The sequence below is a fragment of the Capsicum annuum genome, chromosome 2, assembly GCF_002878395.1.
Source record: "Capsicum annuum cultivar UCD-10X-F1 chromosome 2, UCD10Xv1.1, whole genome shotgun sequence".
Lineage (NCBI taxonomy): Eukaryota > Viridiplantae > Streptophyta > Magnoliopsida > Solanales > Solanaceae > Capsicum > Capsicum annuum.
The window spans coordinates 136,714,049-136,741,743 of NC_061112.1; the positions used below are offsets into that span (position 1 = coordinate 136,714,049).

General features: G+C 35.5%; 2 protein-coding genes across 3 annotated transcripts; both read left to right on the top strand.

Annotated features, from left to right (window-relative positions):
* Positions 1 to 1,422: 1,422 nt before the first annotated feature.
* Positions 1,423 to 18,275, top strand: LOC107859753 (ATPase MORC2B). 2 transcript variants are annotated; one of them, XM_016704846.2, is made up of 15 exons: positions 1,424 to 1,768; positions 3,054 to 3,101; positions 3,570 to 3,651; positions 5,086 to 5,239; positions 5,457 to 5,827; positions 6,106 to 6,289; positions 8,138 to 8,239; positions 8,331 to 8,654; positions 8,740 to 8,823; positions 8,924 to 9,082; positions 11,520 to 11,603; positions 13,152 to 13,289; positions 14,020 to 14,132; positions 16,201 to 16,364; positions 17,907 to 18,275. In XM_016704846.2, exons 2-15 carry the CDS (start codon positions 3,059 to 3,061, stop codon positions 18,005 to 18,007), a joined length of 2,103 nt encoding a protein of 700 aa, XP_016560332.1. In that variant the 5' UTR covers positions 1,424 to 1,768; positions 3,054 to 3,058; the 3' UTR covers positions 18,008 to 18,275. The 2 variants fall into 2 exon arrangements, with proteins under 2 accessions (XP_016560333.1, XP_016560332.1); XM_016704847.2 differs by lacking the exon at positions 17,907 to 18,275 and having other exon boundaries at positions 1,423 to 1,768; positions 16,245 to 16,358.
* Positions 18,276 to 20,743: 2,468 nt separating this feature from the next.
* Positions 20,744 to 27,204, top strand: LOC107859754 (AT-hook motif nuclear-localized protein 10). Its single transcript, XM_016704848.2, has 5 exons — positions 20,744 to 21,410; positions 22,406 to 22,464; positions 25,298 to 25,429; positions 25,968 to 26,129; positions 26,738 to 27,204. Exons 1-5 carry the CDS (start codon positions 20,996 to 20,998, stop codon positions 26,963 to 26,965), a joined length of 996 nt encoding a protein of 331 aa, XP_016560334.1. The 5' UTR covers positions 20,744 to 20,995; the 3' UTR covers positions 26,966 to 27,204.
* Positions 27,205 to 27,695: the final 491 nt, after the last annotated feature.

Genomic DNA, 27,695 nt, shown 5'->3' on the forward strand with positions numbered 1-27,695 from the left:
TACCTTAACAAGATAAGTCAAAAGGAGCAACAGTTTATGCTGGACATAGTGACTTTTTCCTTCATAAGGGAAACGAGGAAAAGTTACTAGTAAGATTTGGAGTAACAAACTTTACAAATCTTATAGTAGGGGATTTAGATATGTGAGAATGGGTCTTACGTGGATGCTTTTGCATAAATTGTTGTATTTCTTCAAAAGGTAGAATATTATTGACATGTCTCACTTCGTTAAAAATTGAAAATAGATCAACTTTTTTTTTTATTATTATTGTAAAAATCACTTCATTTACATTAAATTTTGAAGTTATAAAATAATATTCTTAAGTGAGATTGTTTATTAAATATTTGAAACACAAAAAATACGTGTAACTAACAAGTAAGAAAATTACGTGTGGAAGTATGTTTATTTCCCTCATTGGTGTTAAAAGTTTAATTTTTTTATAACGTGAGCAAATATGTTTATGTCAAGACAAGGAAGAATACTTATGTATGTTGGCATACTTCTAAAAAGGCTACTTCGAATTAAATATCAATGAAACATTCTATCAATACTTGAGATTGTGATGGTATTTTCCAAAACGATAGAAGTGATTTTTTTAAAACTAGCATTTTGATGTTTGTGTTTTAATAATATAATATATATAATATATAATATATATATATATATATATATATATATATATATATTCCAGTACAACATTTTATTAATTAGAAAAAAAGATCACATTTAACAATTTAGTAGAGTTTCAGACATTTTATTTTAATAAATTTGCTTCTGGCTTCTAATCTTTCTTTATGCAATTTGCAATATTTTATACACACAATCACAACACAGAATGCCATACATATTTGTAAATATGAAAAATCTTTTATAGAATAAATTATGAGTTGCTGCATAACAAAATGTGCAACATGAGTTGGTGGATGATAGTCTAAAGTAATAATTGGAAACTGTAACAACGACTTTTTTAGATCATGAAATAGTGCTTTGGTAGAAGTTATAGTCACTTTCTCCACCTAATAGCCTTTGACAAGTAGTAATAAGTATGATGTATAAACTAATCTTCTAAAATCAGCGAAATACTTATTCGTAAAGTGTTTGAAAAGTAATTTATATTTTTTTTCAAAATGCTTTTCAAATAAGTACTATTTTTTGAAAAAAGTCTTTTTTAATTTATTGAAAAACTGTTTTTGCTTCACCTAAAAATACTTATTTTCTTAAAAAAAATAAAAAATTGACCAAGTATGTCAATTTTTTTTAATTAAAAAAACATTATTTTAGAAAAGATAATCACTTTTGCGGAAGCTTGGTCAAACACGCTTCTAGTAATATTATTTCAATACTAAAATATAATCCAACAAAAACAAAATGATTTTCAATCAATAACAAATAACCCAAAACATAAATTATATTTTTTCATAAAATCTTTTCCGGAAAAACAGCACTGCACCCAGCCACCGCGCTCTGTATTTCAAAATTTTAAAATATTTAATTTTCCCACATTTCATGAGTGTTAATATATATTCAGAAAAAGTACAAAAAGATGCTAATTAGTACAGAGACGGTTCTTACATTTCAAGCATATTTTTAACCATTGATAAAAGATTTTTTTTGCTATTTTCGTGAAACAAACATTAATTAATACTTAGTACTAATAAGTTTTTATTTTTCATACTCCACTAAAATCTTTCCACTTTCCGCCAGTTGCATGTGTGTATAGGTTCCGTTCTGCCGTTTCACCGATATTCCGACGTAAAGTCGCCCGCCGGTAAGTATCTCCGTTTACATACTTCATAATGCCGGTCGTTATTCCGACGTGAAATTGCCCGTTTGTAAGGCTTGTAAATAGTGTTTTAGTTGGAGAGTTCAATTTGTTACTAGGGTTTTGAAAACGGTTGAAGCGAGGGAAAAAAAATCAACAAAAAACACTGAAATTAGTTGAAAGTTGTGTAATTTTTGTGAACTATTGTGAATGTAGTTGTTGTTGTACTTTTTTTGCTTGTGTTTATAGTAGTTTTTGCAATGCAAGGTGTCGGCTTTGTGTTGGAAGAGTTTGATGGTGGTCAGGTTGAGTTTATTTTCCATTTTGGCTAACTTCAACTTTTTCCTGTGTGAAAAGGACATTTCTTTTGGTTATCCTTTGGGTTGTTTGGTTGATAGACAAGTTTTGCAGTCGTATTTGTTGTATTATGATGAAATAATTGTACTAGATTATGTAGTCATCTACATTTATCGTCCGACAGTTTGGTTTGTTATTGCTGACCATCTCATTAAAAAGTTGAAGTTTACCAGGTCTGACAGTCACCTCCATTTTTTGGCATTGTTCATTTTTGGTTGCAATTTATTAGGTTCAAGGTCTAACGAAAGGGTATAGTTCGTTGAGGTTGCATACATTTATTGTTTTGGTGAAATAATTGTACATTTATTGTTTGTCAGCTTGGTTTAGTAGTGCTGAAGTTTGTGCCCATTTCATTAAAAAAGTTCAAGCTTTACCATGTCTGACAGTCGCTTTCCATTTTTTGGCAATTTATTTTTGTTTATATTTTGTTGAAATTCAACCATGACGTTTGACGTTCTTCTACTATTGCTCATATTATGGGACACTGAGCAGTATATAAAAAAAAATGCATGTGTGAAATGAAAGGAGCAAACTATTCTCATTCTTTAATGGTCAATTCCAAGTCAGGGAGCTCTCTTTTTGGTGTGATACTATTGTTGGAGAAGATAAAAATGACTTCTCCTTTCTTCGCTAGCTAAGTGACTTAGAAGCTAGAAGAGACTAGTTCGCTGTCAGGGTATATCTCTAATATGTTATTTTTGGTGCATAAGCACTGAATTCTGAACAATCGAGCAATTTTGTAAGCTAGTTTGTGCAGTTTAGGTGTTATTTGCTGATCTTTTCTGCATCTACATAGTGTAGCTCTACACTTTCCTTGTAGAGTTAAGTCTAACTTTTCCATTTGTGATATTATGAACGTTTGAACACATCAGGCTTGAAAGTTGTTATTTCTTAATTCAATATCCTTCTGTTTGCTGATTGTATGTTATTCTAGGTTTTATGATGGGAGATCTTGGCGTGGAGGAGGAGTTATCATCCAAAGGTAAAATCTTTTCCGTTAATCCAAAAGATAGAAAGTTAGTTTGATGATCTGTCTTGTTATTAATCTTTGAGCTGTTATTGGTTATCATGTTATATGTTATTTTTTCCTTATTCAGGTATAAAGAATTATGGATGTAATTAGTCTCTAATAAAAAAAATATGGATGTAATTGTGTACCAGTACTTAGCGCTGAGAGTCTCTGATGATGTTACTCATAAAAGAAACAAATAGTCATATGATATTCAATAGTGCTTTGTATCATCAATGCATTGAAAGTTTAAACAGGGCTCTTTGAAGTTTGACCCTTTATATTTAAAGAGCAGTTTATTACCAAATTCCTCCCTTTTGTTTCCTACTTTTTCCTCTTGAATTTGTTGCTTTGATTGCATTGGATGTTTGTGCAGAATACTAACCCATTATTTCATTTATTTCTTTTCCAGCGCCAATCTGACTATAGTTATTTTTGTAGATGCCTTCAAGCAGTATGTTATGGTGAAAAAGGACAGGAAAGTCATATGCCCAACACAGTGTCTCAATCCACCTGCAAATATGTATGCCAGCTTTCCATGCTCTTCTGCTCTAGCTTCACCTTCTGAATAGCTCATGCATGTTTTCTTACTATGTTATGGTGAACGGTTATGGAACATTATGTGCTGATATAATTTTTATCTGCTGCTACAAGTTTTCCAGTTCTAGTCGTGAATAAACTTCCATTTTCTTTATTGAGGGAAAATAAGAAAATTCGAAAGTTTGTCCAATGGAACACATTCCTTCTTGAATCATTTTTCTCTATTTGGAGTTTATCGATTTTCTTATTCCAATTTTAACAATAATAAAGTCATTTTTTGTTCCAGCTTTGGATAGAAGATAGTTATTGATGAGGTAGAGTTGTTTATTACTGGCTAACATGTTTTCTTTTCCTTCTCTATGGTAAATTAAAGTATAACTTTCGAATCAGTTGGCAACAAAATTTGTTCTCTCCTTTTTACCTTTGTAAGCCTCAACTCTTCTTTCTCAATTACAACTGCCCCACTTCTAAAATGAAGTGATGCTGCTGAATCCTCAAAATACTCTCTTTATTGGGCATCACTCTCTTTCTTCTGCTACTACCATGCCATCATATTCATGAACATATTCTGCGCCAGGAAATTCAATATTAATGCTGTCTACAAATTGGTCCAATGTTTCTTCCTCTGCAATGGTGCATGTGTTATGCATAAGCATGTGGCAATGTTTTAAACAATTTTCCCTTTCAGCCGTAGCTGCAGGCCTGTTTATCCAATCCAAGTATGAATAAGGTTCCATTATACGATTATATCCATCAAAATAATTATGAAAAAGATGTATCCATCCAAACAACAACAACAACAACAAACCCAGTGTATTCCCACATAGTGGGGTCTGGGGAGGGTAAGATGTACGCAGTCCATACCACTACCTCCGGAGAAGTAGCAAGGTTGTTTCCGATAGACCCTCGGCTCAAGACAAAGAATATTAATCAAATTCGCAAAAAGGCACGTAACAAGATGACAAGACATAAATACACCACCCACAAGGAATAGCAACCAAAGAATAGTACACCATCGCAATACAACATGCAACAAGGTAGCATACCAAGAATAATACACCCACCAAGCTACGCCCTACCCTACCGACCCAAACTGACACTAGCCTTCTATCCTAATACGCGACCTCCATCCAAAAAAGAGAGAAAAAATTGTTTCATGGTGACACAGAAGGGCTAACATGATGAGTTGTGTTAAAAGCGGAAATTTGATTTCTGATGGACTCATTTTAAGTTCTACACTTAACAAAGCTTTACTGTTCTTATTTCCTTTCTTGAGTTAAATCTAAATCATGGGGTGGCTATTTGAAGATCTAAAGCTATCAACTGGGTAATGACTTGCCCAAAGGCTTTCCACCCTTCCTCACATCTTCTCCATTGATGCAAATCATGATGTGCACTTATCTGAAATGCTTGACAGGCCTTCTGTTTGGCATATAACAGACATTGTCCGACAAGAAAAATTGGCCAACCTCTCTAGTTTATCCCGCTGCTTGTTACGTCGTTCTCCAGAAAATTCTCACCAGGAAAAGGAGTGGGGAGAATTCCTTGGTTTCCTTCAGAAACACAAAAAGGTAACTTGCTTCTGGAATCCTGAATAAACCTTATCACATTGATTAATTCCCCCCCAAAAAAGAAAAAGAAGAAGAAAAATGCGGCAATTTTTTTTCTTCCTACCAACTATTTCTCGGTGCTCATTTTACTTTAACATTCTATTGATCTATCCAATACCTATCTTTTTGGATTACCTTACTATTGAAGATTGCAATTATTTTTTACATGATCATGAAGGTTGCAACTGGAAAAGATGAGTGCTTTCAATTTTTCATACTTCCTCCCAAAGAAGGCTCGGGATTCAGCTGTACATTTGCTTATTACCGGGAGAGGGGAAAACCAAGTGAATGTCCTGTAGGTAAGGCCTCTGGATCAACTTCTCATCTGATTGAGGATGCTTGTTCTCCCTACAGCGAGGAGGCTGTTGTAGGTGCCCAAACTTGTAATTTGTCAGCCAAAGCTAGTGAAAGGCCTGAAAAAACAAATCAACACAATCTTGTGCGTGCAAATCCTAGTTTTTTAACAACTCTAGCTCACACCCATTCCGGTTGGATTTTTGGAGCAATTGCGGAGTTTGTGGACAATTCTAGGGACGCAAAAGCAACCAAGTAGGTACACAAGTTGCTTTACTTTACTGTTCAATGATTCTTTACTGGCTTCCTTATTTATATTTTGTCTACATTTCCCTTTCTGTTACTGCTAACCAATGATTATTTTTAAACTGCTTTTTGTTATTATACCCCTCTTTTCCTTGTACTTGATCATTCTGCCTCGTGCAATCCCCTCTTCTAACCTAGCAGGGGGAAGGCAGAGATTATCATTTATTTTTGTGCATTTTAGTTGCGTAGTTCTTAATTTCACATTGCTATTACTGGATATTTGACAGGTTGGAAGTTTCTATTGACATGATATTTTCAAGAGCGACTGGCAGAGAAATTCCTATGCTGTGCATTATAGATGATGGATGTGGAATGAACCATCAGGAGATGCTTCGTATGGTATCATTTGGACACAACCAACCTGATGTGGATGACCCTAATCGCATTGGGAGATTTGGAATTGGTTTTAAGGTAGGTTAATGTCCATGTCACCGTTGATGCGAAACTCTCGAGGTCCCTCTCTGTTGCCTGGAGAACCTAATGAATTGATCTCATTTAATATTCTTAATACTTTGAGTTAAAAATATTCTACTATCCTTGTCCGTCATGAATTTCTCCCCATTTCTCTTAAAGAGATAGGGTGAGAATAAAGTTCAACAAGTGGGGTATGGGGAGGATGGGGTGTTGCAAACCTTGCCCCTACATTTGTGGGTTAGAGTGATTGTTTCTGATAGACCACGACTCTAGAAACTTGTTTTTTCAGAACAAGTTTGAAAGAAATGCAAGAAACAAAAGCTGAAGAAAAGTATTGACAGTAATAACAGTAAAGATAACCAAAGTGAAAAACAACAAAAGTAATACAGTTGAGGAAAGGGATAATGCTAATTATAATAGATTAATAGCAGTACTAATATTGGTGAGATAACAGATGCATGCTACTTTAGTTTAGTTTACCTCTGGGAAGAAGGAAAGCACTTGACCACCTACTCGTGGTCTACCCTAACCTCTATGCTCTCTTATTTAAGGTCACGTCCTTGGTAAGTTGAGGGTGTGCCATGTCCAACCTAATCACCTCTGCCATTTTTCCTCGATCTACCTCTACCCCTCCTCAGTTCTATCACCGCCAACCTCCAAACCTCCTCATCCTCTTCTTCACATGGCCAAACCATCTCAGCTTCGCTTCTGTCATCTTGTCCACTTGAAAGGCTACTCCCACCTTGCCCCATATATCTTAGGTTCTAATATCGTCTCTCCTAATATGCCCACACACCCATCTAAGCATCCTCATCTCTGCTACCTTTATCTTCTGAACAAGCGAGTTCTTGATTGGCCAACACTCCACCCCATACAACATAGTCAATATAATAAGCACACTATTGAACTTACCTTTAAGTTTCAGAACCACATTCTTATCACATAGAACACCGGATGTAAGCCTCCATTTCATCTACCCCGCTCCAATACGATGAGTGACGTTCTTGTCAATCTCCCCATTTCCTTGGATTATTGACTCCATATACTTGAAACTCTCACCTGGGGATGGATTGCGTATCAATCCTCACCTCCCTCCACCTTCTGTGGTGTGACACCAAACTTGCACTTCATGTACTATGTTTTAGTCATGTGCAGCCTGTTGTCAGGGTGAGAATTTTATTCCATTCACATAATTAGTTGTGCTATTACAAGCTACTTAGGGGGCCTAAGTGAGATAATCGTCAGGGGAACAAATCCCTCCCAACCAAACAAAGGAATATAATGATTTTTTTACAATTTTATGGCAAAATTTTTTTGCAGTAATTTGATTTGCCTATCTACAAAAAATAAAATTAAATAAATTCAATGAATTAACGAAAACTGGCCTAACCGGCCGGATGCACACCTTTATTGAAGTACCAGATGAAATAAAAAGTTTGTTCGATATATACTCCTGTAAATAATGATACAATTTAATGAAATTAATAAGTAAACAATATGGTGGTACCAACATGGCAACATGCATACAATCTGTATACAAGAAGTTGTGAATGCGAAGGTAAAACATGATGCTGCACAAAGCTACAAGGTACATGCAATCGACTTTTCAACCATGTGTTTGTTGGTAACAAGCTTCATGTTTAACAGTAAGGACTTCAGAGTCTAATTCCTCTAATTAATGACAGTGACTTGCTCATTTTTAAAAATGCTTTATTGCAATGCACTGCTGGCATATAGATGCATTTCCTTTTGCTTGAGCTTCTTTAGGTTTCACCTATTGCTGCAATTCGTGATAGCTTTTGAAAACATGATATCTTTACTGTTCCGCTGGTGTTCCTTGTGCAGACTGGGGCAATGAAACTTGGGAAAGATGCATTGGTTTTGACACAAACTTCTAACTCTAGATCAATTGCTTTCCTTTCCCAGACACTCAATGAAGGAAAAGATGTACGCACCAAAAGAACTTATTAAACTTCTTGTTTTGGTTGTAAATCTTTTCAGTAGTGCTTATCTTTATCTGCTCATTCTTATGCTGCAGAATCTGGAGATACCCATTGTAAGCTACTACAGATATGGGCAATTTATGGAGCTGGATAAGCAAAATGAGACTCTGTTCAAACACAACTTGAAAGCTATTAAGGAATTTTCACCATTTGATAAGTACTTGATTGGTCAAAAAGTAGGTCTATTCAGTAGGGAGGGCACAGGAACACATATCTATATCTGGAATCTGGATGAGTGGGGATCCAATTATAGCCTTCAATGGGAGTCTGGAATAACTGGTGGGAGCTCCTTCCATCAGGGCGATATTTTCATTCGTTCTAGACGGGTCAGAGCTCGTCCAGGCCAGATGACTCAAACGGTTGGCACCTTCTTTTTATAACTCTTATTCCTCTCTCTCTCTCTCTCTCTCTCCATGTTTCTAAGTTGCAGTTGTTTGGTTTTAGGTTCCTTTGGACTATTCGCTTAGATCTTATTTGGAAGTGATCTTTCTTGATCCACGGATAAAAATATATGTCCAAGGATCACAGGTATTGTCATTCATTTGGCTTGTGTAATAGTTGCCTAGGCTGATCCCAATGTATTGCTAATAAGATTGTAAATTGGTTCTTGTTTAATTTTTTTTAATAGGTTAAAAGCCGACCATTAGCAAGATCTCTGAGCAAGACTGTTGTGGAAAATTGTACTATTATGGGAAAATCGGTTCAGCTTACGCTGGGTTGTAATCAATTGGAATGGGAACAAGCAAATTGTGGAATATTTCTGTACTGGCATGGACGTCTAATAGAGGTAAGCGTTGGACATCCATTCTTGCCTTCTTCATTGTTTCGGAAAGGAAATATTTTTTTTTCTTACAGTTGTTCATAATCTCATTCTGATTTTGCTTTCTGTTTCTCTGAAATGAAAATAAATGAAGATTGAACTAAGAATTGACTTTTTAAGATGTTCAGTCTCAATTTAGTTTTTGCTTTTGGATTTAACACCTGCAGCTTTTTGTAAGTTGTAGTATGCGATAATGGCTATTCTACTGTTTCATTAGTTTCTTTGGGATATTAAATTGCTGTCATATTCACAGCTTGACCCCTGTTGAAACACTGGCTTTTGCAGTTATTTAATCCATTTCCCTATCGAACATGAATCAATGCATGTCATCTTCAGTTGCCTATAAACTTACATGAGGTAGTTGTTTCTTACTCTGGGAATCACGCCCACATGCATGCTTAATCAACCAATGAGGGAATGACGCTGGTCCTTCAATGTATTTTAGCTTTCATTGTCTGGGTTTGAATATGTTAACAAAAACCAGAAAAGATTATTTTAGTGAATTTCCATGAAAAATTTAAGTGAGTTCAAATGCTAAAATATATGAAACGGTTGCTTAGCTATCCTTTTTAGAAGCTAGCTTAACGAATAACGATTACCACTGCAGCTTAATGCACATACTGATTTCTTTTCTGAATTTAGTCATGGCTTATTACAGGAAATTAACTTGTTTTGGCTGCTTTGTAGAATGGTAGTTTACTGGTTGTATTATATTCAGGTTTTATTTAATTGTTCTTCATTGGTCCATCGTTGGCAGGAAGAATTGGACATAATAATTTGGGCTTTCCGGTTTTTTCTTTCTTTGTTTATATGTGACCTTGGGAATTGTGAAGTGGTTTTTGTTGTAACTTGTCCACTGTATGAGGACAACACATTTGTTGATTCATCCTCTTTGGAATTGGAGCTTTTAATTTGTAGACTCTGAATATGTAGATGTATCCTTTCTCCAGTTTAAAGGTCTTATATAGCGAGGCCTTCTAAATTGCTGCTTTTAGCAAGTACTTTCCACTCACCATGAAGAGTCTACCTAATCTCTTTAATGCCGCGGCACATCAACCTAGAGTTGCTAGTACAACTGGGTACGGAGATTCGGCAGAACTTGGTTGCATGCTAAGTTTCATTATCTTTTAACTGGCCAATCATGATTAAGCAAGGATCTTATACTTGGTCTTATGTCCTTACCCTCCAGTCAAGATATTCTGGAGATCACCAGATCTCAAACATATCATGTGTCCAACCCCTTTCCCTTTTTTAATAAATACCTGCTTAAAGTTGAACTATATAGATGTAAATAGGTCAGATCAATTTCATGAACTTTAGGGTTTAAAGAAAGCTTGTGGTTATCAGTAGTCTTCAGGCCGATTTACGTAAACTGGACGCTATCCTAGATTGATCAAGTTGCGTAACCAACATACTTGCATGTGAAATATAGGGACTTGTGTTTCTGGAAAAAAGTATTATGGTTGATAATGAGAAGAAGGTATGGACCGTGTACATTTTACCCTCACCAGACCCCCCTCTGTGGGAATACATTGAGTATGTTGTTGTTGTTGTTCTTGAATGAGAAGAAGTTACAAGCTACGAAGAACAAAAGGTAAATGCAGCATGTACTTCATTTGAAGGTCACAATGAATTGATATCAATTGATCGTTACTTGTTAGATACTTAAAAAATATAGAATACGCTGTACAACTATCTACTCCCCCCAGTTTTCTCTTGTTGAGTTCAAATTCCATTATTGGTGCTACGGCACATGGTGATAATAGAGCATTTTTCTCAATAGTTTGGATTTTTAATTCTGTGTCCTGATTGTAAATATGCAGTTCTCTCATACAATTTTACTTGATGGGTGAAATTATGGCTTCCATTTAGACAGTATTTCTTGATAGTATGGATTTCAGATTCATGAAGCTGACTTTTGATTATTAGCTCCCCCTATTATCCCTTATTTTATGATATTTCAGCACATACTTGATTTGTCAAGGTGGCTTGATATTAATGATTGCTAGATACTTGAAAAATCCAGGGTGAATTGGACATCTACTTACGCGTTTTCTTTCCTCAGTCTGAGTCTGTTGTTGAGTTCAAATTGTAGTCTATCATGAAGCAGCATATGGTTATGACAATAGGACCTTTTATATCAGTAGTTTGGATTTCTGAATCCGTATCTTGATTAGAATGTGTTCACTCCAAGTGCATTGAAGTCAATAAGAGGCTCTATTGACGCAAGAAGATCAGGGTGCTAACCTTTATATTCCTAGAAATATATGACGAAAATGATCACTTTTATTTTCACAATAGATTGAGTGAATATATAAAGATTTATCTAACACTTTTGGCGGAGAGATCACTTGTCTAGCTTACAATCTATAATATAGCAGCTGACATGGTTATTCTATCACAGGCTTACAAGAGAGTTGGGAGTATGATGCATAATGGAGATAAAGGTCGTGGTGTCATTGGTGTTATTGATGTCACAGATTTAATGGTGAACATTCTCTGCCTCTTCTTCAGTTTCTTTTTTCAAGTTAATGATGTTTTGCAATATGTTGGAAACTTGTCTGATCTTTGTGACTTGAAGTTATACCATTTTGCTCATAATTATGAAGGATGTTTTTGGTTTCACCTTAAATTTTTACTTAGCTATTAGTATAGCATTGCAATCATAAAATCAGTGTTATAGACAATTGTATTCATAAAAAGAATTTTATAGTAATGTACGAATGTATTGTATTTTTACTTATCAAAAAAGAAAAAGTAATGTGTTGTATTATTGTGGTGATCCCTGAATTCATGGTTGAGTTAGTATATTTGTTAGCTTATATAGATTTTGAGCCCCTTTAACTTTTTAGAAGGTCACACCTAAGCGCTAGGATATTTTTACAGACCACTGTTGTAATTCAACTTTCGTAAAAGAGGGAAATTGCAATATACGTTATGTTTGGGGCATGAGACAATTTGTTCTCTTTCACATTAAGCGCTTAAACTTGAATGATGAACTTTACATACCCATATGTTTAACTTCTCATTAAAGCTAATTTAATTTTTTTAAAATGTAACTCTCACATCCCATTTCATAATTCCTCTTTTTTATCCATTTTCTTAGTATCTAGAGACCTCCACGCAGTATGGGTATGGTTTGTGTACACTTTACCCTCCCCAGACTTCAATAGTGGGATTTCACTTGGTATGTTGCTGTTGCTTAGTCTCTAGAGAACCAAAGTTTTACTAAACTAAGTTTGCTGCACATCTTTATCGAAGATGTTTGGTATTGTACCTTTACATTATAATGTTTCCAGATAAGTAAGAAAAAGAGGAAAAAATAAACTTAAGAAATTACGAAGATGACATGGTGTTAATTGTTGGTGACTTGGAGTAATTAAATTTTGAGCAGGTGAAAGGCTTTAGAAATTACTGATCAAAGACAGGGACCAAAAGCAAACAAATCGTTACATATACAGATCCAAGTTTAAAAATGATCAAACAAGAGATATCTACAATGAGCTGGTAGACTCCTAGAGTTACTTAATATTTTCTAATGATATGAATTTCCATGAGAAGTAACTTGAGTTTTGAATGCGTATACATGTCTACAAAGTACCAACCCTACGAGATTATTTTGTCTATCAATGTTTTTCTCTTGAGTTATTTTTATTTTTTATTTTTATGTATTTTTTATTTTTTATGATAGTATGTTTTCTGGTATAGAGAGGAAATACCACGTTTCCTTGATAGTTCAGTAGGTATGTTAATTCATATCAATGAAACAACTATCCTTAATTCCAAACCAGTTGATGTGGGCTATGATTCGTAAGTTTCATCATAATTTAACTATTTTTATGCTGGCTCCACAATCAAATGTCATATTTGTCCTTTATCTGGATCTGGGATCATCTACACTTCGGACTTCAGCAAAGTTGCCATCTGGATCTGGGATCATCTGCCTTTCTTTTTACCTTTTAGAAGACTTTCTTTATGATAAAAGTACATAAAACATAATACCATGTCAATGTCAAATTACTGTTTCATGTCGCAGGCTGATGATAACGGTCATGTTTGGGTGCACAATAATAAGCAAGGATTCCAGGATTGTGAAGCGTATGCTGAATTGGAGACGTGGTTGGGTGAAAAATCAGACAAATACTTGGATGAGCATGTTGATAAAGTTGAATTGGTACTTCCTCGCGACACTACCCTAGTATAAACTTTATTTGTGGTACTAAAGCTAACCACCCCCCTCCACTCCCATGCTAATTGTTGAGTCTTATTTTAATGGGCTACTGTGTTTTGGCTTGGGTTGGAAGCTGATATGCTCTTCAACTTTATTATTTGATTGCTCAGTTTTATTGGATGACTTGTTTTCAAGGATGCATCCGATAGTAACTTAAAACCACCCCATCAACTTTGAATGGGAAATAAAATGGTTATCGAATCCATGCAACGAAAACGAAATAAAATTTTAGCGGAGCTGGATCCAAAAGGGCAAGTGAACTCAGTGAAGCAATGATGAGCAAGCAATATAAAACCTTTGAAGAAAAAATATCAGTTCAGTGATGCTAGAGTAGAGGGTCCCTAGACCCACTTGTGGGATTACACTGGGTATGTTGATGCTCAAGTAAAGGTGGCCTCAGGATCGGAAATCATCGCCAATGCGCTGTTGGTTTCTCCTTTTTGGAGATTGATGAAGTGATTTATTTTCCATACCCACAAAGAGGCGTGTGGCACAGGAATTATTTTGTGTTGTCCATCTGATTACAAATAAAGCATGAGGAGAAGGGATCTCTCCTATTTCTCTCAAGTGTTCTGTAACCTTTCAATTGCTTTTTAGGTTTTAGAGTTCATGGTTCATTTTGTTAAAGATGGCATTCTCACCACTTTTTAACTTGGGTTTTCCTCTCTTACAGAAGGCGAGTAGTGGTGTCTACAAACCTGACAACGAGTGGGTGCAGTGTGACAAATGTAGAAAGTGGAGAATGTTGAGCCATGGCTTCAACAGCAAGACTTTACCGCTTCAATGGTAAGAGTCTTATCCGACTTCCATGGACTTACTTGAAAAATATGACATAAAAAGGAGCTTCTTTAGCAGTGTTATTAAAAGCTATGGCTTTATCACTTTAAGCGATGAAGTGAATCAAAGCGAGGTTGTTGCTTCGTGAGTGAAACCATGCACTTTATAGAAATGTGCTTTTCAAAAAATGAAGCTCAAAGTGATCCAAAGAAAAAGTGGTCGGTTCTTTGAATTTCAAGTTTGAAAAGTTGGATTAATATCTGCACTTTGCTTCTTGCTTTTCGGTTCAAGCCCCATGAATCTTGTTGCTTTTTTTTGTGCCTTTTACTTTTAAAAATACTGTCTCTCAGTTAATACTAAGAATCTTATCTTAATTAAAGCAAAATAAGCGCTATAAGTCTTTTCCCTAGTTCATGTCATCCATACGTCGAGCTCTCTCTCTCCCAAGGCACTGAACTGTTCTCTTGTAAAGAATGTTTTCATGTGACCGTCATTTATGGTTCTCTTATTGTGATCTTTGTTAACTGTGAAATTGCAAGTTTTTGCATTTGGTTAAATGTGAATGTTGTGCTATTTTATGTGTCATAACTTTTTTGATTGTTTTAAACCGATTGAACAATACATTAAGGTACATTTTGCTTTTTAAATCAAGTGTAGTGCAGATCTACTATCCAAATGTCAGTCTAAAAGCAACCAAGTAAGTCCTCTCTTTTTGGTATTGGGTGACAATGAGATTTGATCCTAGGACCTAGAGAGGACCTCTGCCTGCTCTGATACCATGTTGAAATAAATATGTCCTCTCTAACAACCTAAACATTTAACAGTTTACACCATTCTGTATGGTATCAAGTAGGTAGAAATCTGGCGGTCGAATATCACCATCATCTATGAAGAAAAAATCCAACCCACATGTAAGCAAGTGTGTTGCTAGCCTAAAATAAGTAACTTAAGGTTTCCTTTGAAGAAATTTATGCTTAGAGAGGTTAACCTCCAATTATTGTTTTCCAAATTTAGAAGTTTTCCAGAACTAATATTAGAAAATGGTCCAGGACTATGCCAAAACTGCCTCTAGTAAATTCCATCCAATGAAATAATTCGACAAGTTATATCAAGGTTGGCTCATAAAGTTAATAATTAATACTAGCACCCAGGGGTGTGACCTAGTGGTTCAATGAAGTTGAGTTGAGCATCATGAGGTTCAATTCCCAACAGAGACAAACACTAGGTGATTTCTTCCTATCTGTTCTAGCCTCCGCAGACAGAGTTACCTGGTACCTATTGCTGGTGGGAGGTTGCAGGTATCCCGTGGAATTAGTCGAGGCGCGTGCAAGCTGATCTGGACAAGGCGCGTGCAAGCTGATCTGGACACCACGATTACCAAAAAAATAAGATAATAATTAATACTTAAGACTCCCTTTTGAAAATAGTTAATACCACGCTCAAACCTATGCTTGAGGTCTATATAAAACCATGTACAAGTTCTAGAAGTACATGATGAAGCCATCCACACACGCTTTAATAGATACTACTTCTGGACAGATGTATGTTAGATTCTACCTCAATAGGAGCACTCTAACTAATCCCAGAATAGCCAAAGTTTATTGGTTGGTATTACTGTTCTATTTCCAAAATTTGATACGTACCCACAGATTTAGATCCACGAGGAATCTGATATAGAGATTTCTTTAGTTCTGAATAATTTACTCCTCTTTCTCACCGCATGATTATATTCCCTTTGTAATGCACATCCAAGAACGGAATCTGGAATTCTGTTCTGTTCCATTGATTATGCTGACAAAATGTCAAGATATGGAAAAATTATCTTTGTAGAAGATCTAATTTATTGCAAGAAGGAGTTTATTTTGGTTGTGTTCAGTTTTGCTATATAGTTTGTTTCTCATGTCTGAACTCTACAGTGAAGTTCTACTTGTTCATTAGGTCATTATAACAGCTAATTCTTTTGCCGTTGTTTTTTTAATGTACAAAAAGTTTTCATCAAGTTATTTGTTAAAAAGTATTTGCCTCATATTCACTAAATGTTTTGTTCTGTAAATCTTGTTTTGACATATTACTATAGGTTCTGTTACATGAAACCTTTTAACGGTAAATGTGAGATTCCAGAGCAGGAAGTTGAACCTGGAGTGATAACGGTATCCAGCAAGCGTCAGGGATACAGTTTCTCTGCAGATCCCCAAGAGATAAAGGGGAAGCTCTCCAGACAAGCTGTGGGGACATCAAAAAGTATGACTCTGAGATTGTTCACTTTCTTAGTTATTCTGTTTTGCAGCTAGAAATGTGTTATTATCTTTATTCTGTTGCCGTCGCCTGTCAGTGGCGGTGTTTCTAGTAGTGAAAATCACAAACAAAACTCATAATAAAGAAAAAAATGAAAAAAGAAGTTCCAATAAAACTTGTCACTCATTTACTAATTATGATTCCTTATACCCAACAATAACGCTTTTTTCTTCCAATGAGTGATGGCAAAGATTCCGAAGACTAAAGTTGTTGTAGTTCTTCCAAAAAGATTGATGTTGTTTCTCCATTCTGGAATTAGCCAACAACAATGTGCACCAGGTTACACTGCCCACTCTACACCACAATATTAGCATCACCTTTTATTTTTGGAACGGGTAACTTTGTCTTCCTATGCTGGCCCCTCCACAATATTAGCATCTCCTTGAGCTGCTGCATCTACCATTTCCTACGAACAGTGTGTGTGACATCGTATCTGACTGTAAATGTAGTCTGATAATTCAAGTATCTCAGTTAAGCTACTCTTTTTCCTGGTGTGAAGAAGTGTTTGTTGTAGTGATTTGTGCATAAATAGATAAAGTTTCCAAGTTTAGGTGAAGCAGCTTGAAGACATATAATTTTAGATGGTCATTGAATTTTTATTAGGAGGGTTGACACAAGATATCAATATTTTTCTTATTTAGTTGAAGCCACCTTCTTGGTGGGTGGTTAGGCTAGAGTCTAGAGACCTTCCTCGTAAATTAATAGAACATAGCCTGTTATGAAGCCTAACCTCCTCGAAAGAGAGTAAGGAATTGGACATCACATGTCAATGCCAAAATACTAATTTTGGCCCTACTAGAAACATTAAACTTGTTATGTTTTGTAAGAGATAAAGATCACTTTAACTAGTTCCCTAACAAAAGTTAGCTTCGCAAAAATGTACATATATCATCAAAAACTAGTTCATGAGGCTTTTTCTTCCTAACTCTAAGGGTAGGGATCTTCCTTCTATCCATTTGTGGTAAACCTCTCACTTGCTTTGGGAGGCTATCAAGAGTTATAAATCTTCTCATTTGAGAGAGTAGCTCAAGGTAGCTCGTTTGTCAGCCACTCGATGGCCTCTCTTAGGCAGTGTTCAATCACCCAATCAGAATTTCGGAGAGCATTTTGTATATTCCTTATGATAGTTGTGAGTTGCCATGGGATCTTGAAAACCTCCGTGATGCATTGTTGCAAGATATTAATGTTCAGTGAGAAGGTTTGCTGGCTGAGAAATCTGGAATTGATTATTTTTATTAATTTTAGTTTTATTATGTACATAGTACCGAAAGTCCACAGTCCTTGCCATTTCTTGAGGACAGGTAAAGGAAACATATCAAAAGCATGTTTAGGAGATTTAAATGAGGATCAGTTTTGACTTTGCTGTTGTGAGATCTAACTTTGAGCCTCTGTAGATGCTCCATTTACATGATAAAGAGGATAATGATAATGATTTTTCGGTCACGTTGTCTCTTTTCTCATATTTTCTGCTCCTGGTATCTTATGCAGACATGGGCGGGAACGTTTCAAGTCATACAGTGGATGACGATCAAGCAAATGACTATTTAGAGAGACGGAAAAAGCTCCGAAGGAGTTGTAGGAAAAGTTAGTATTCTGTTGAAGCAGCATTTTTGTTGTGCACAGGTATCTTTACGTATGTATATGTATATGTTTGTCAATATGCGGCGGTTTTTTGTTAGTACAATTATATGTTACGATAAATGTTATTTGGTTGTCCACCTCTGCTCAAGCGATGTGCTATGATGACAGAGAACACGTCTTTAACTTTTTTTCTTTTCATCTTGTACAAGTAATTGTGCCAAGAGACTGACATTTCCATTTATTTGATCGAATCAAACATTTACATAATTGCTTGTATATTCTTTCCTTGTGCCTTTCCGCTTTCCTTTTATCAAAACTATTGTACAGCTTCCAAGAATAGTCATGGCAATACTGTTTCAATGAGAACTTGGAATTAAACCCACTTAACTCCACCCTCCATCCACATAGGGGTGTATTATCAATTCGGTTTATCGGTTTTTTATTTTTAAATATGCTAAATCAATAATCAAATTGATATTTTTACTCCTTAACGGTTCAGTTTAACTGATAAGAAAATACTCATGAAATAAAAATAGTAGCAACTAATATGAAAAGAGATTGAATTGGTAATCCAATATTTATAAAATTATTAAAAAATCGGTAATCCAATAACAAAAAATCAATAGCATTTTTATCAATTCGATTTTTGCACACCCCTACATCCACGAAGTGGTCACCTCCTCCAGACTTGATGAAGTTTTTTCAGGCTGATATGCGAGGAGATTTTGCTCCTAGGTGTGTCAAATCTGCAACAGTTTTTACTACGGTGGCTATGCTACTGACCTCCGCCCTGTAGTTTTTGCTATGAAGCTAATATAATATAAATATCCTAATTACCAAAAAAACAAAAGAAAAAAAGGGTACGTATTGATCGAATTGTAATGTGTATCAAGCAAAATCTCTTCAACACCTATGACCTTCGTAAATGTTACTCCCTCTGTTTATATGGCCCAAGTTTGGACATTAATGAAGCGATGGATAAAAGTTAGGAAAAAATATATAAAGTAGCATACTTAAATATTAAATTATAAAAAATAACAACACTTTTATCAAATTATATTTTGTAGCATATGTATTTGTATTTTTGTAGCAACAGTTTGCAAAAATACAAAATACAACTTGTTATATTATGTAACAATGAAACTGTTGCTATGAAACTCATAATTAAAGGGATAACTATGTTATTTAAAAGTTACTCTAGATATATAATAAGATGATGCACGTTACTCCAAATATATATTAAGATGATGCATTTTCATAGACTAGAAGGTATGACGCCTGTATGACAAATTTAAACTGTTTACTACTATTGATAAATGTTGCTACCTTTTATTAGACTTGGAGAAAATGTTTTGCAACATCAAAATGTTAAAGGGGTTGAAAGGATCAATATTTAGTATTCATGACGTTTGACCTTCATAACTCTGGGAGGACCACAAATCAATGAATATTTTAAATGTTTGCACGAATGTTACATGCATTTCATTTTCAAATGTCATTCTGCTTTCATTTTAATCAAAGAAGCGCAATGCTTGTGACTTTTTCACTAGTGGTAGTGGCCCCTTCACAAAAGGTGTTTCCCAATCTACTCCTCATTATCTTTCCAATAACCCCTTATTTTCATTTTTTTTTCTTACACACCAACGTAGTAACGTTTGGATTAACTTTCAAACCCGAATTACTATGCTTCAATTTATTAAAAAAAAAAAAAGAATTACTGCCCACGGGGCACGAAAGCTTCTGTTATGCATGGGTTCGAGAAGTTTCAAATCATAAGAGTATGATGTCCAACCTTACCTCGCATTTCTGATACTGTTTTCAAGACTTCCAACTTTCATTGTTAATTAATGTTAGATAGAAGACCAAATCTTAATATGTAATGTATGTATCGGCGTTCATAATAGATTTGAGAATGGATGAATTATTCACTTTATTGCACTAAACTTAGCAGGTATAACAAAAGTTATTAATAAATCATCTTTAGTAACAAAATAATCACGTTTTTATCAAATGTCATAAAAAATCATCGAGCATAAATAAAAGAGATATTTTATTCATCTTTCATAATCTTTTTCCCTTTTCGAAGACAAACATGACCAATTTTGCTTTGTCAAGCAAATGAGCTTTACATCACCAGAAGAAGTAAAAAAAATCAAGAAGAAATGAGTAACGACTGACCAGTGGAGAAAATAAGAAGATAAAGGTAGAAAAAGAAAAAACAGAGAAACGACTTACCAATTGTCGTCCAATGGAGTCGCAGCCCGTCAGGAGTCGTCGTAATCATTGCAGCCACAGTAGCCTCTCAGTGGTAGCAGTCAAAGCAAACTGGAGATAAAAATCCTAAAATTATCTTTTATCCTTAAAACCTTAATTTAAAACAAAAAATATCGCCTTTCCTCGGCTCATCGTCATTCTTACCTTGACGTCGCCTTCGTAGGTCACATCATCACGAAGGCAGATAGAGACACTGTCTTGCCTCGGCTCACCTTGCCATTCGTCGTTGACGACATGACGTTGGCTTTTCATAACACTGAATTTATATTAGATTTGTAATATATGTTGTCACATTTCTTTTAGAAGTTATTTTCACAATTTAAATTTTTGTTGTTAATTAATGTTAGATAGAAGGTCAAATCTTAATATGTATGCATCGACGTTCACGATAGATTTGAGATACAATCAATTATTTACTTTATTGCACTAAAATTAGCCAGGTATAACAAAATTCAATTAATAAATCATCTTTGAGTAACAAAAATAAAAGAAATATTTATTTCATCTTTCATAATGTTTTTCGAAAAGAAGACACACATGACCAATTTTGCTTTGTCAAGCAAATGGGCTTTACATCACTTTTCTTGTTCTTTCCATCTCCATTCTAATTAAAGACATTTTTCTTTATTTTCAGCTAAAGGGTTTTGTTTTTTCAAAAATATATATAAATACAATAGATTAACATTACTATTACTGAAGTGAGTAAGAATTAGTGAAGAAAAATGTCAGCTGGAGAATCCAATGGAGTTCACGCATCAATGCAAAACATGGGATCACCTTTTCCTACCGATGGTACCTCAACGTACAACCCTTTAATGCAACCGATTTCCTCTTCGACTTCTCTGTCGCCGCCGTCTTTTCTACTTCACGCCGCCGGAGTTCCCGGCGAACCTCCCGTCAACACCACAGCTCCGCTCGGTATGAACTCTGCCTCAACTGAACCTGCTAAACGGAAACGCGGAAGGCCGAGGAAGTATGCATCGGAGGGTCCAACGATTTCTCCTCCGCCGTCGGCGTCTCAGGTGGCCGGCGGTGGATTTTCGTCGCCTACGCCGCCGCAAGCGGTGGAAGCGGTGGTGAAAAAGGGTAGAGGGAGACCACCTGGTTCTGGAAGAAAGCAGCAAGTAGCTGATTTAGGTAATATATATATATATATATACACACACACATATAAGAAGTGAATTTTATACTCTGCGCTTGTTGAGTTAAATAATTGTATATTCTGTATTTGTTTATTTGTGTTGGTACTTGCATTGTCCTTGCTTTACATTATTATATTAGGGCTATAATTTTTTATATCATATATAAAAGATATACTATTAGCTACCAGTTTGATATTTTAACTAGTTTTCAGCATGATTAGTAGTGAATTTAGGATGAAGTATAAATTTAGCAACTTGATTAGATACAAGGAAATCTTTTTTCCCCTGCATCCAGCTGATTTGTATTCTGCAAAATGTTGAATATATCCTTTGATAAATTTTAGCGAGGTCTATTGTAGGCAATGGCGGAACCAGGAATTTGACGAAGAGTGTGCAAATTTTCTTCTCATTTACGTTAAGGGTGTGAAAATTTAAATACACACTAATAATAGTAAACACATAGCCTATATACACAACATAATTTTCCGACGAAGGGTGTGCACTTGACCACCCTTTGATATAGGTGGCTCGGCCCATGCTTGCAGGGTAAGGTCTACGTATATACTACCCTCCGTAGACTCCATTAGAGGGATCACATGGGTATGTATTGTTTGATAAATTTTGCAGGACAAAATATTGCATGCTTAATGATCTTTTATTGTAATGTTTGTGATATTATTCTCATACAAAGAAATCAATTTTACTCTTTTCAATTTTTTCCTATGGAAAAAGAAGATGCATTTTATTTACCTGTGTAGTTCTTCATTGGGACAGCATTGCAATTTGGAAAGTTAACCTTTCAATCTCCTGTTAGCTTACTTTGATATGAAGTTCAGCAGAAAAAGTGTCATTCCTCTCTTATTCTATTCACCGAATCTGAATTTGGTATTTAATAGAGTTTAATAGCTGATAATTTGTAATCTGGAGTTTAACGGCTTTGGTATGTTCATTCTGGCAAATCTCAAGTCACTCTTGATATACAACTTGCAGGATCGGAAGCAGCAGGGTTTGGATTTAGACCTCACGTTATCTCAATAAAAGCTGGGGAGGTGTGGTCTTAATTTAATCTCTTTTTACTAGCATTTTTTTTGCTCTTTCTCTTGTGTCCTTTTATTATCTTTTCAGTAGGGTGAAAGCTGGATCAGATTTTCTGGGATTGGCTTGTGTGCTTTATCTTTGTGCTATGGCCATACCTAATCATCAAGTAGTATGGCCAGAAATACATTAGTTCTGTCCATTGAAAAAGATCCACTAACTAAACCATTTAAAGTTACCATATCACAACTTAAATCAACTTTTCAAATTAACAAAACAACAATTAAAGAATTTAAAATAACTACTAATAATAATCTGATCAGACTTGAATTTTAGTTGACGATAAAGGTCCTCTTCCATTCAAGTCTTTAAAGAAGTGGCTATATTTTTACTTTTCTTTTAATGTGAATGTTAAAGAACTGCTTGATTTAAGATCAAAGTGAATCAATCAATTTTTTTCAAATTAGAATTAACTATTAAGATCCCAGGGTCATGGTTTCTATAGCAACAACAATAACAATTCAAAGTGAATAATTTAAAAACCTGTAAAGGAATAACCATTATTCGTATGTTACCATAACTGACTAAAACGGTAGCCGGGTGCACTAAACTCGCGCTATGTGCACGCCCCTCTTTTGTAAGTGTGGCGCGCTTCACACCCATAAAAGAGACTCTACTTGACACGGTATTGTGAACTACCAACCGACCAAGAACCTAGGCTCTGATACCAACTTCACACGAACAAAACTTCGGACCATGTCGTGTGGGCACCTCAAGCTCACATGAATCGGAGGCCGCCCCAGTAACCGAACCTAATCGCGTCATCATACCATAGGAGTCGGATGAACTCCAACTCATAAGTAAAGATGGCGGAAACAATAACATAATTCAATATTAGATTCATAATAGGGTTCATGGAAGGGCCCGACCACAAGGATCTATTGTGCGCAGCCTCAACTTACATTTCTGTAAGGGCCTGTTTCCAAGGCTTGAACCCATGACCTCCTAGTCACATGGCAACAACTTTACCAATTACCATAATTGACTACTAAGAATAATTATAATGATGAAGATATAACCTAAGCACGTGATAAAGATGAGCACATAGCAGTATTATCAAAAGAAAAAGGCCCAAAAAACCTGTAAGGTCCATTGGAGCTCTTAGGACAAAATGCAATGTGTGGACTAAGAGTCACGGTTTCTAATGCTTAAAATTGAGAAGGAATCAACCTCCACCAGCAGATATGTCCATACCTTGTGCAATATTGAACTAATAAAAAGATAATGTCATGACTATAGTCGTAGTCTCTAAAATTATAGGAGAAGGGACAGAAAGTCTAGACTTCCTTAAAAATTTTATGTATTCAAACATTACATTTAGAGAAGCCAATAAATGTTACTCTTAGAATCATCTCCAAATAATAAACTATTCATCCTTAAACTATTTACCATTTCAGTGGACATATCTTAGTTCAATAATAATTTGTAAAAGTAGATCTTTTTGAGTATGTGTAAAAGTAGATTTAGAAATCCATTTAAGGTGTCCGCATAAAAAAATATGTTGAGAAACAAAGCGAAGGAGGATGAGCAGTTTCTACAAATATGAACACTTTTTGCTATGTAAATTGAAGTGACATTACAGTCAATTTCGCTGGAGATAGATATCACCGAAGGAAAATTGTGATAAGAAGATGAACACTTCTTGCTTTGCAATGATAGCCAAGTAGTGATGAGAAATAACTTATAAGGTTAGAGTGTGGTGCCGCTGGAAGATTATTGTTATCTTTGTTATCAACAAATCGTTACTACTGCATCCATATTTGCCATTCTCCTGAAACACAGCAACTTTACCGCGTATCTGGTTTAAGAAAGCAAACAACAAATGTAACCTTTTTCACACAATAGAACATCATGTGTCTTTGACCTTGTCTTTTCCTCTTAATTACGGATATAAAAGAAGTGATATGATGCTTTGTGTCTCTTTGTTGGCGTTATTTTTATTTTTCTAAGATTAAATAAGGTAGTTAGGTTAAATCGATTAAGTTAATAGGAAGGGTGTTTAAATAATCTAACTATTTAGTTTTGGGGTAAACGTAGATGATGCTTTTTTTTTTTTTTTTTTGATAAGGAATACATAGGTGATGCTTGAAAGTTGAACCCTTCAAAATCCCTGGCACGTATGAGATAACACCAGATTTGGTCAACTTATCCTGGGTCATTTGACTACATCTATGACCATAAGTATAGATTGATTATATTAGTTTGATTTTCGGGTTTATGCCATATATAAATAGGTGTGTTTGTATATTTTTTATTGTTATGTCATTTATATATAGTTATATAAAATATTAGAATGCTTTGCTATAACGCTAGATGTCTTATGAATAAAATAGCAAGTGTTTATAAAAATGTAAACTTTATTAGTTTTAGTTTTATAATCAAAATATTACTTATATATGTCATAATATATATATTTGTTGGCCGTATCCTGACACCCGTATCCGCACTCGGATCCATACCCTTGAATTTTAAGATTGTTGTGCGGCAGAATCCGACTTCTACATCCGCACAGAGATTTTAATAATTCAAAATGATTTACTCCTTCAAAGGTATGGAATGAATATCTTTTTATCTGTGACATAAATGTATTACTATAACTACAAAGGATCACATGATCTTCTTTCAATATTGTGGAGTGAATTTGGGGTTTGAAAGGTTAGATTGGGAGTGAGTACAACTTAATGTGTGAATTTTGTCTTGATTCATTAAATCAACTTGATATTAGAAATCCGTATCTCTATATGTTCGAATATCCAATTCAGTATTTCCAGCTTTTTGGCTTCTCAGGATGTATTTGCAAAACTAATGTCATTCTCCCAAAGTACCTCAAAAGCAATGTGCGTTCTGTCAGCCAATGGTTCCATATCTAATGTATCACTTTGGCAAGCAGCAACTTCAGGTGGAACTGTAACATATGAGGTGTGTATTTCTATGTTAGTATTTCTCCTTATGTTTACGGTTATCAAAAAAAAATAAAAAATTCTTACATTTATAGAGAGTGAGTGTGGATCGAAGGATCACATCAAGGCGAATATGCCAAAGCAAATGGGATTTACCCAAGCGCTACACCCCAAGTGAAACACAATGCCGATCCACTATTCAAAGAAAATATCTGTGGGGTAGACATATATGCACGAATCTACACAAAGGCATACAACATGCATGAATCTTATATGCATGTTTTTGCCTCGTATGGTCATACACTGGTCTACCTTAGATTTTATCATTCACGTCACAGTATGTAAACCCCGTTTTTGCCTCGTATGGTCTTGTGCTGGTCTACAGATTTTATCATTCATGTCACAGTATGTTAAACCCCTTGATCAAATATATCAAGTTTTCGACACTTTTGGGTGGATATACTTGGAAATTATCCAGTATCGTCACAATGCCTCTCTTGGCAGTAGATTGGATAGTATCACATTCTGAGAAAAAACTTGTTGGTTAACTGGTGCAGGGACGGTTCGAGATCCTAACACTCTCTGGTTCCTTTTTTATCTCGGAATCTGGTGGTCAACGCAGCAGAACAGGTGGTTTGACTGTGTCACTAGCTGGACCAGATGGTCGAGTTTTGGGCGGCGGTGTAGCAGGGCTCCTTACAGCAGCAGCCGCAGTTCAGGTTTGACAGAGAATTTTTACAAAGATAATGTCCTTACATTCAAATATGTCTGAATTAGCTTTACTTCCATCCTATCTCTTCTTTTTAATGAGGAGCCTGCAGAGGCGGCACCACGTGGTTAGAGGGGGACCCTTTTGAATTTGGGAACAATCCTGTATATATATGCATATGTACCTTGAGAAATCACCATATTTATTAGGCACCCTAAATCACAAAAGCAAGTTGGGGCCACTGATTGAAATCAAGTTGACGGACCTGGGTTCGAATCTCAGTTCCTCCTTTCCTTGTCTTTTTGAAAAAAAAATAAAAATTGAGCTAACAATGTTAAGATGCTTTTAGAAAATGTATAAAAAGCGGCAGTGGCGAGTTTCGATCAGGCGACCTCAATCCTCATTGAGTGCAAAGTGGTGCTCCAACCATCTGTCCACATAATAAGCTTCATTAAGTAAGGTCTTTTCATTTATATTTATCCGTTAGTACATCGGTTCTATGTGTGTTTAGTAAGATTTTCCAAAGCGTGACATCGCTTCGACTAACGTGCATATGCCTTTGGTGGTGCCCCGTTGTCTTCAAATCCTGAGGGAGCCTGACCGTCTTACTTGCTGCAGGTTATTGTTGGTAGCTTCAGCACGAAGGGACAGAGGCAGCTGAAGCCAGGGAATTCAGACGCATTTGGTACACCAGCAACGTTTGTCTCTGGAGCATCAGCGGCCAGAAGTCCTCCATCACTTGGAACCGTAAGCGAGTCTAGCGGTGGACCTATCAGCCCTCATAATCAGTTTGTTGAAACTTCAAACGGTAGCCCTTCTGGAGTTGGTAACTTGCCCTGGAGATGAGAGAACCTCATAATAGGAATGCTGCTTTTCTTATTTCCAGACTTCATGTTGATAATAGCCCCCCTCAACTATTGGAAAGCTGTGTAGTTTGTTTACTTAGTAGTAAATGTTTCATTATTCCAGTATGATCATGGTTAAATGTTTATACCTTACCGGCCTACAATGTGAAAACATGCAAAAGAGTTATGTGGTTTGTTGCTCTAAAGAGGTTACATGATGCTATCATTTTCCATAGAAAACGTGATGTATATTGCTATTTTGCTTTAGTTGGGAACCTGGGATTGAAATTATCTATACATAGGGAATTAATTTTAGGGAGAACAACTCAAATAGCCGTCCATATAAGTTATTCAATTTGAAGTGTCGTTTCTGTCCTTTCTCCAAATTGAAACTTGTGCTTGACTCCCTTCTACTCATCACTTTACCAACTGTATTCTTAAACTCATTGAAAAACAATATTTTATTTACATTTTTTTGACCTGTCATTCTTTGTGACATGTTTTAGCAAAGAGCTTGTAACACAACACACATTTTAGGAGCGTGAAGCTTTTTGAAGAAGCAATAATACTCACTTTTTGGCCTTTATAGCAACTGTTTTCTTCCCAATTATTCCAACACCATTGTTACTCAAAAATTGAGCTCTTTCTTGCCTCACACAATTTTTTCTTCTCCATTAATTCTATTCTTATGTTGGTAGTTATTCTTCCTCTTCAGCTCCTTTGTATCCTTC

Excerpts from the sequence above, each read along its gene's own strand:
- LOC107859753 (XM_016704846.2), top strand. The coding sequence starts at position 3,059 with ATGATGGGAGATCTTGGCGTGGAGGAGGAGTTATCATCCAAAG. Across the intron at positions 3,102-3,569 it reads GGAGGAGTTATCATCCAAAG|ATGCCTTCAAGCAGTATGTT; the intron begins GTAAAATCTTTT and ends TTATTTTTGTAG. Across the intron at positions 16,365-17,906 it reads AGCTGTGGGGACATCAAAAA|ACATGGGCGGGAACGTTTCA; the intron begins GTATGACTCTGA and ends TATCTTATGCAG.
- LOC107859754 (XM_016704848.2), top strand. The coding sequence starts at position 20,996 with ATGTCAGCTGGAGAATCCAATGGAGTTCACGCATCAATGCAAAACATG. Across the intron at positions 22,465-25,297 it reads TCTCAATAAAAGCTGGGGAG|GATGTATTTGCAAAACTAAT; the intron begins GTGTGGTCTTAA and ends TTGGCTTCTCAG. Across the intron at positions 26,130-26,737 it reads CAGCAGCAGCCGCAGTTCAG|GTTATTGTTGGTAGCTTCAG; the intron begins GTTTGACAGAGA and ends TACTTGCTGCAG.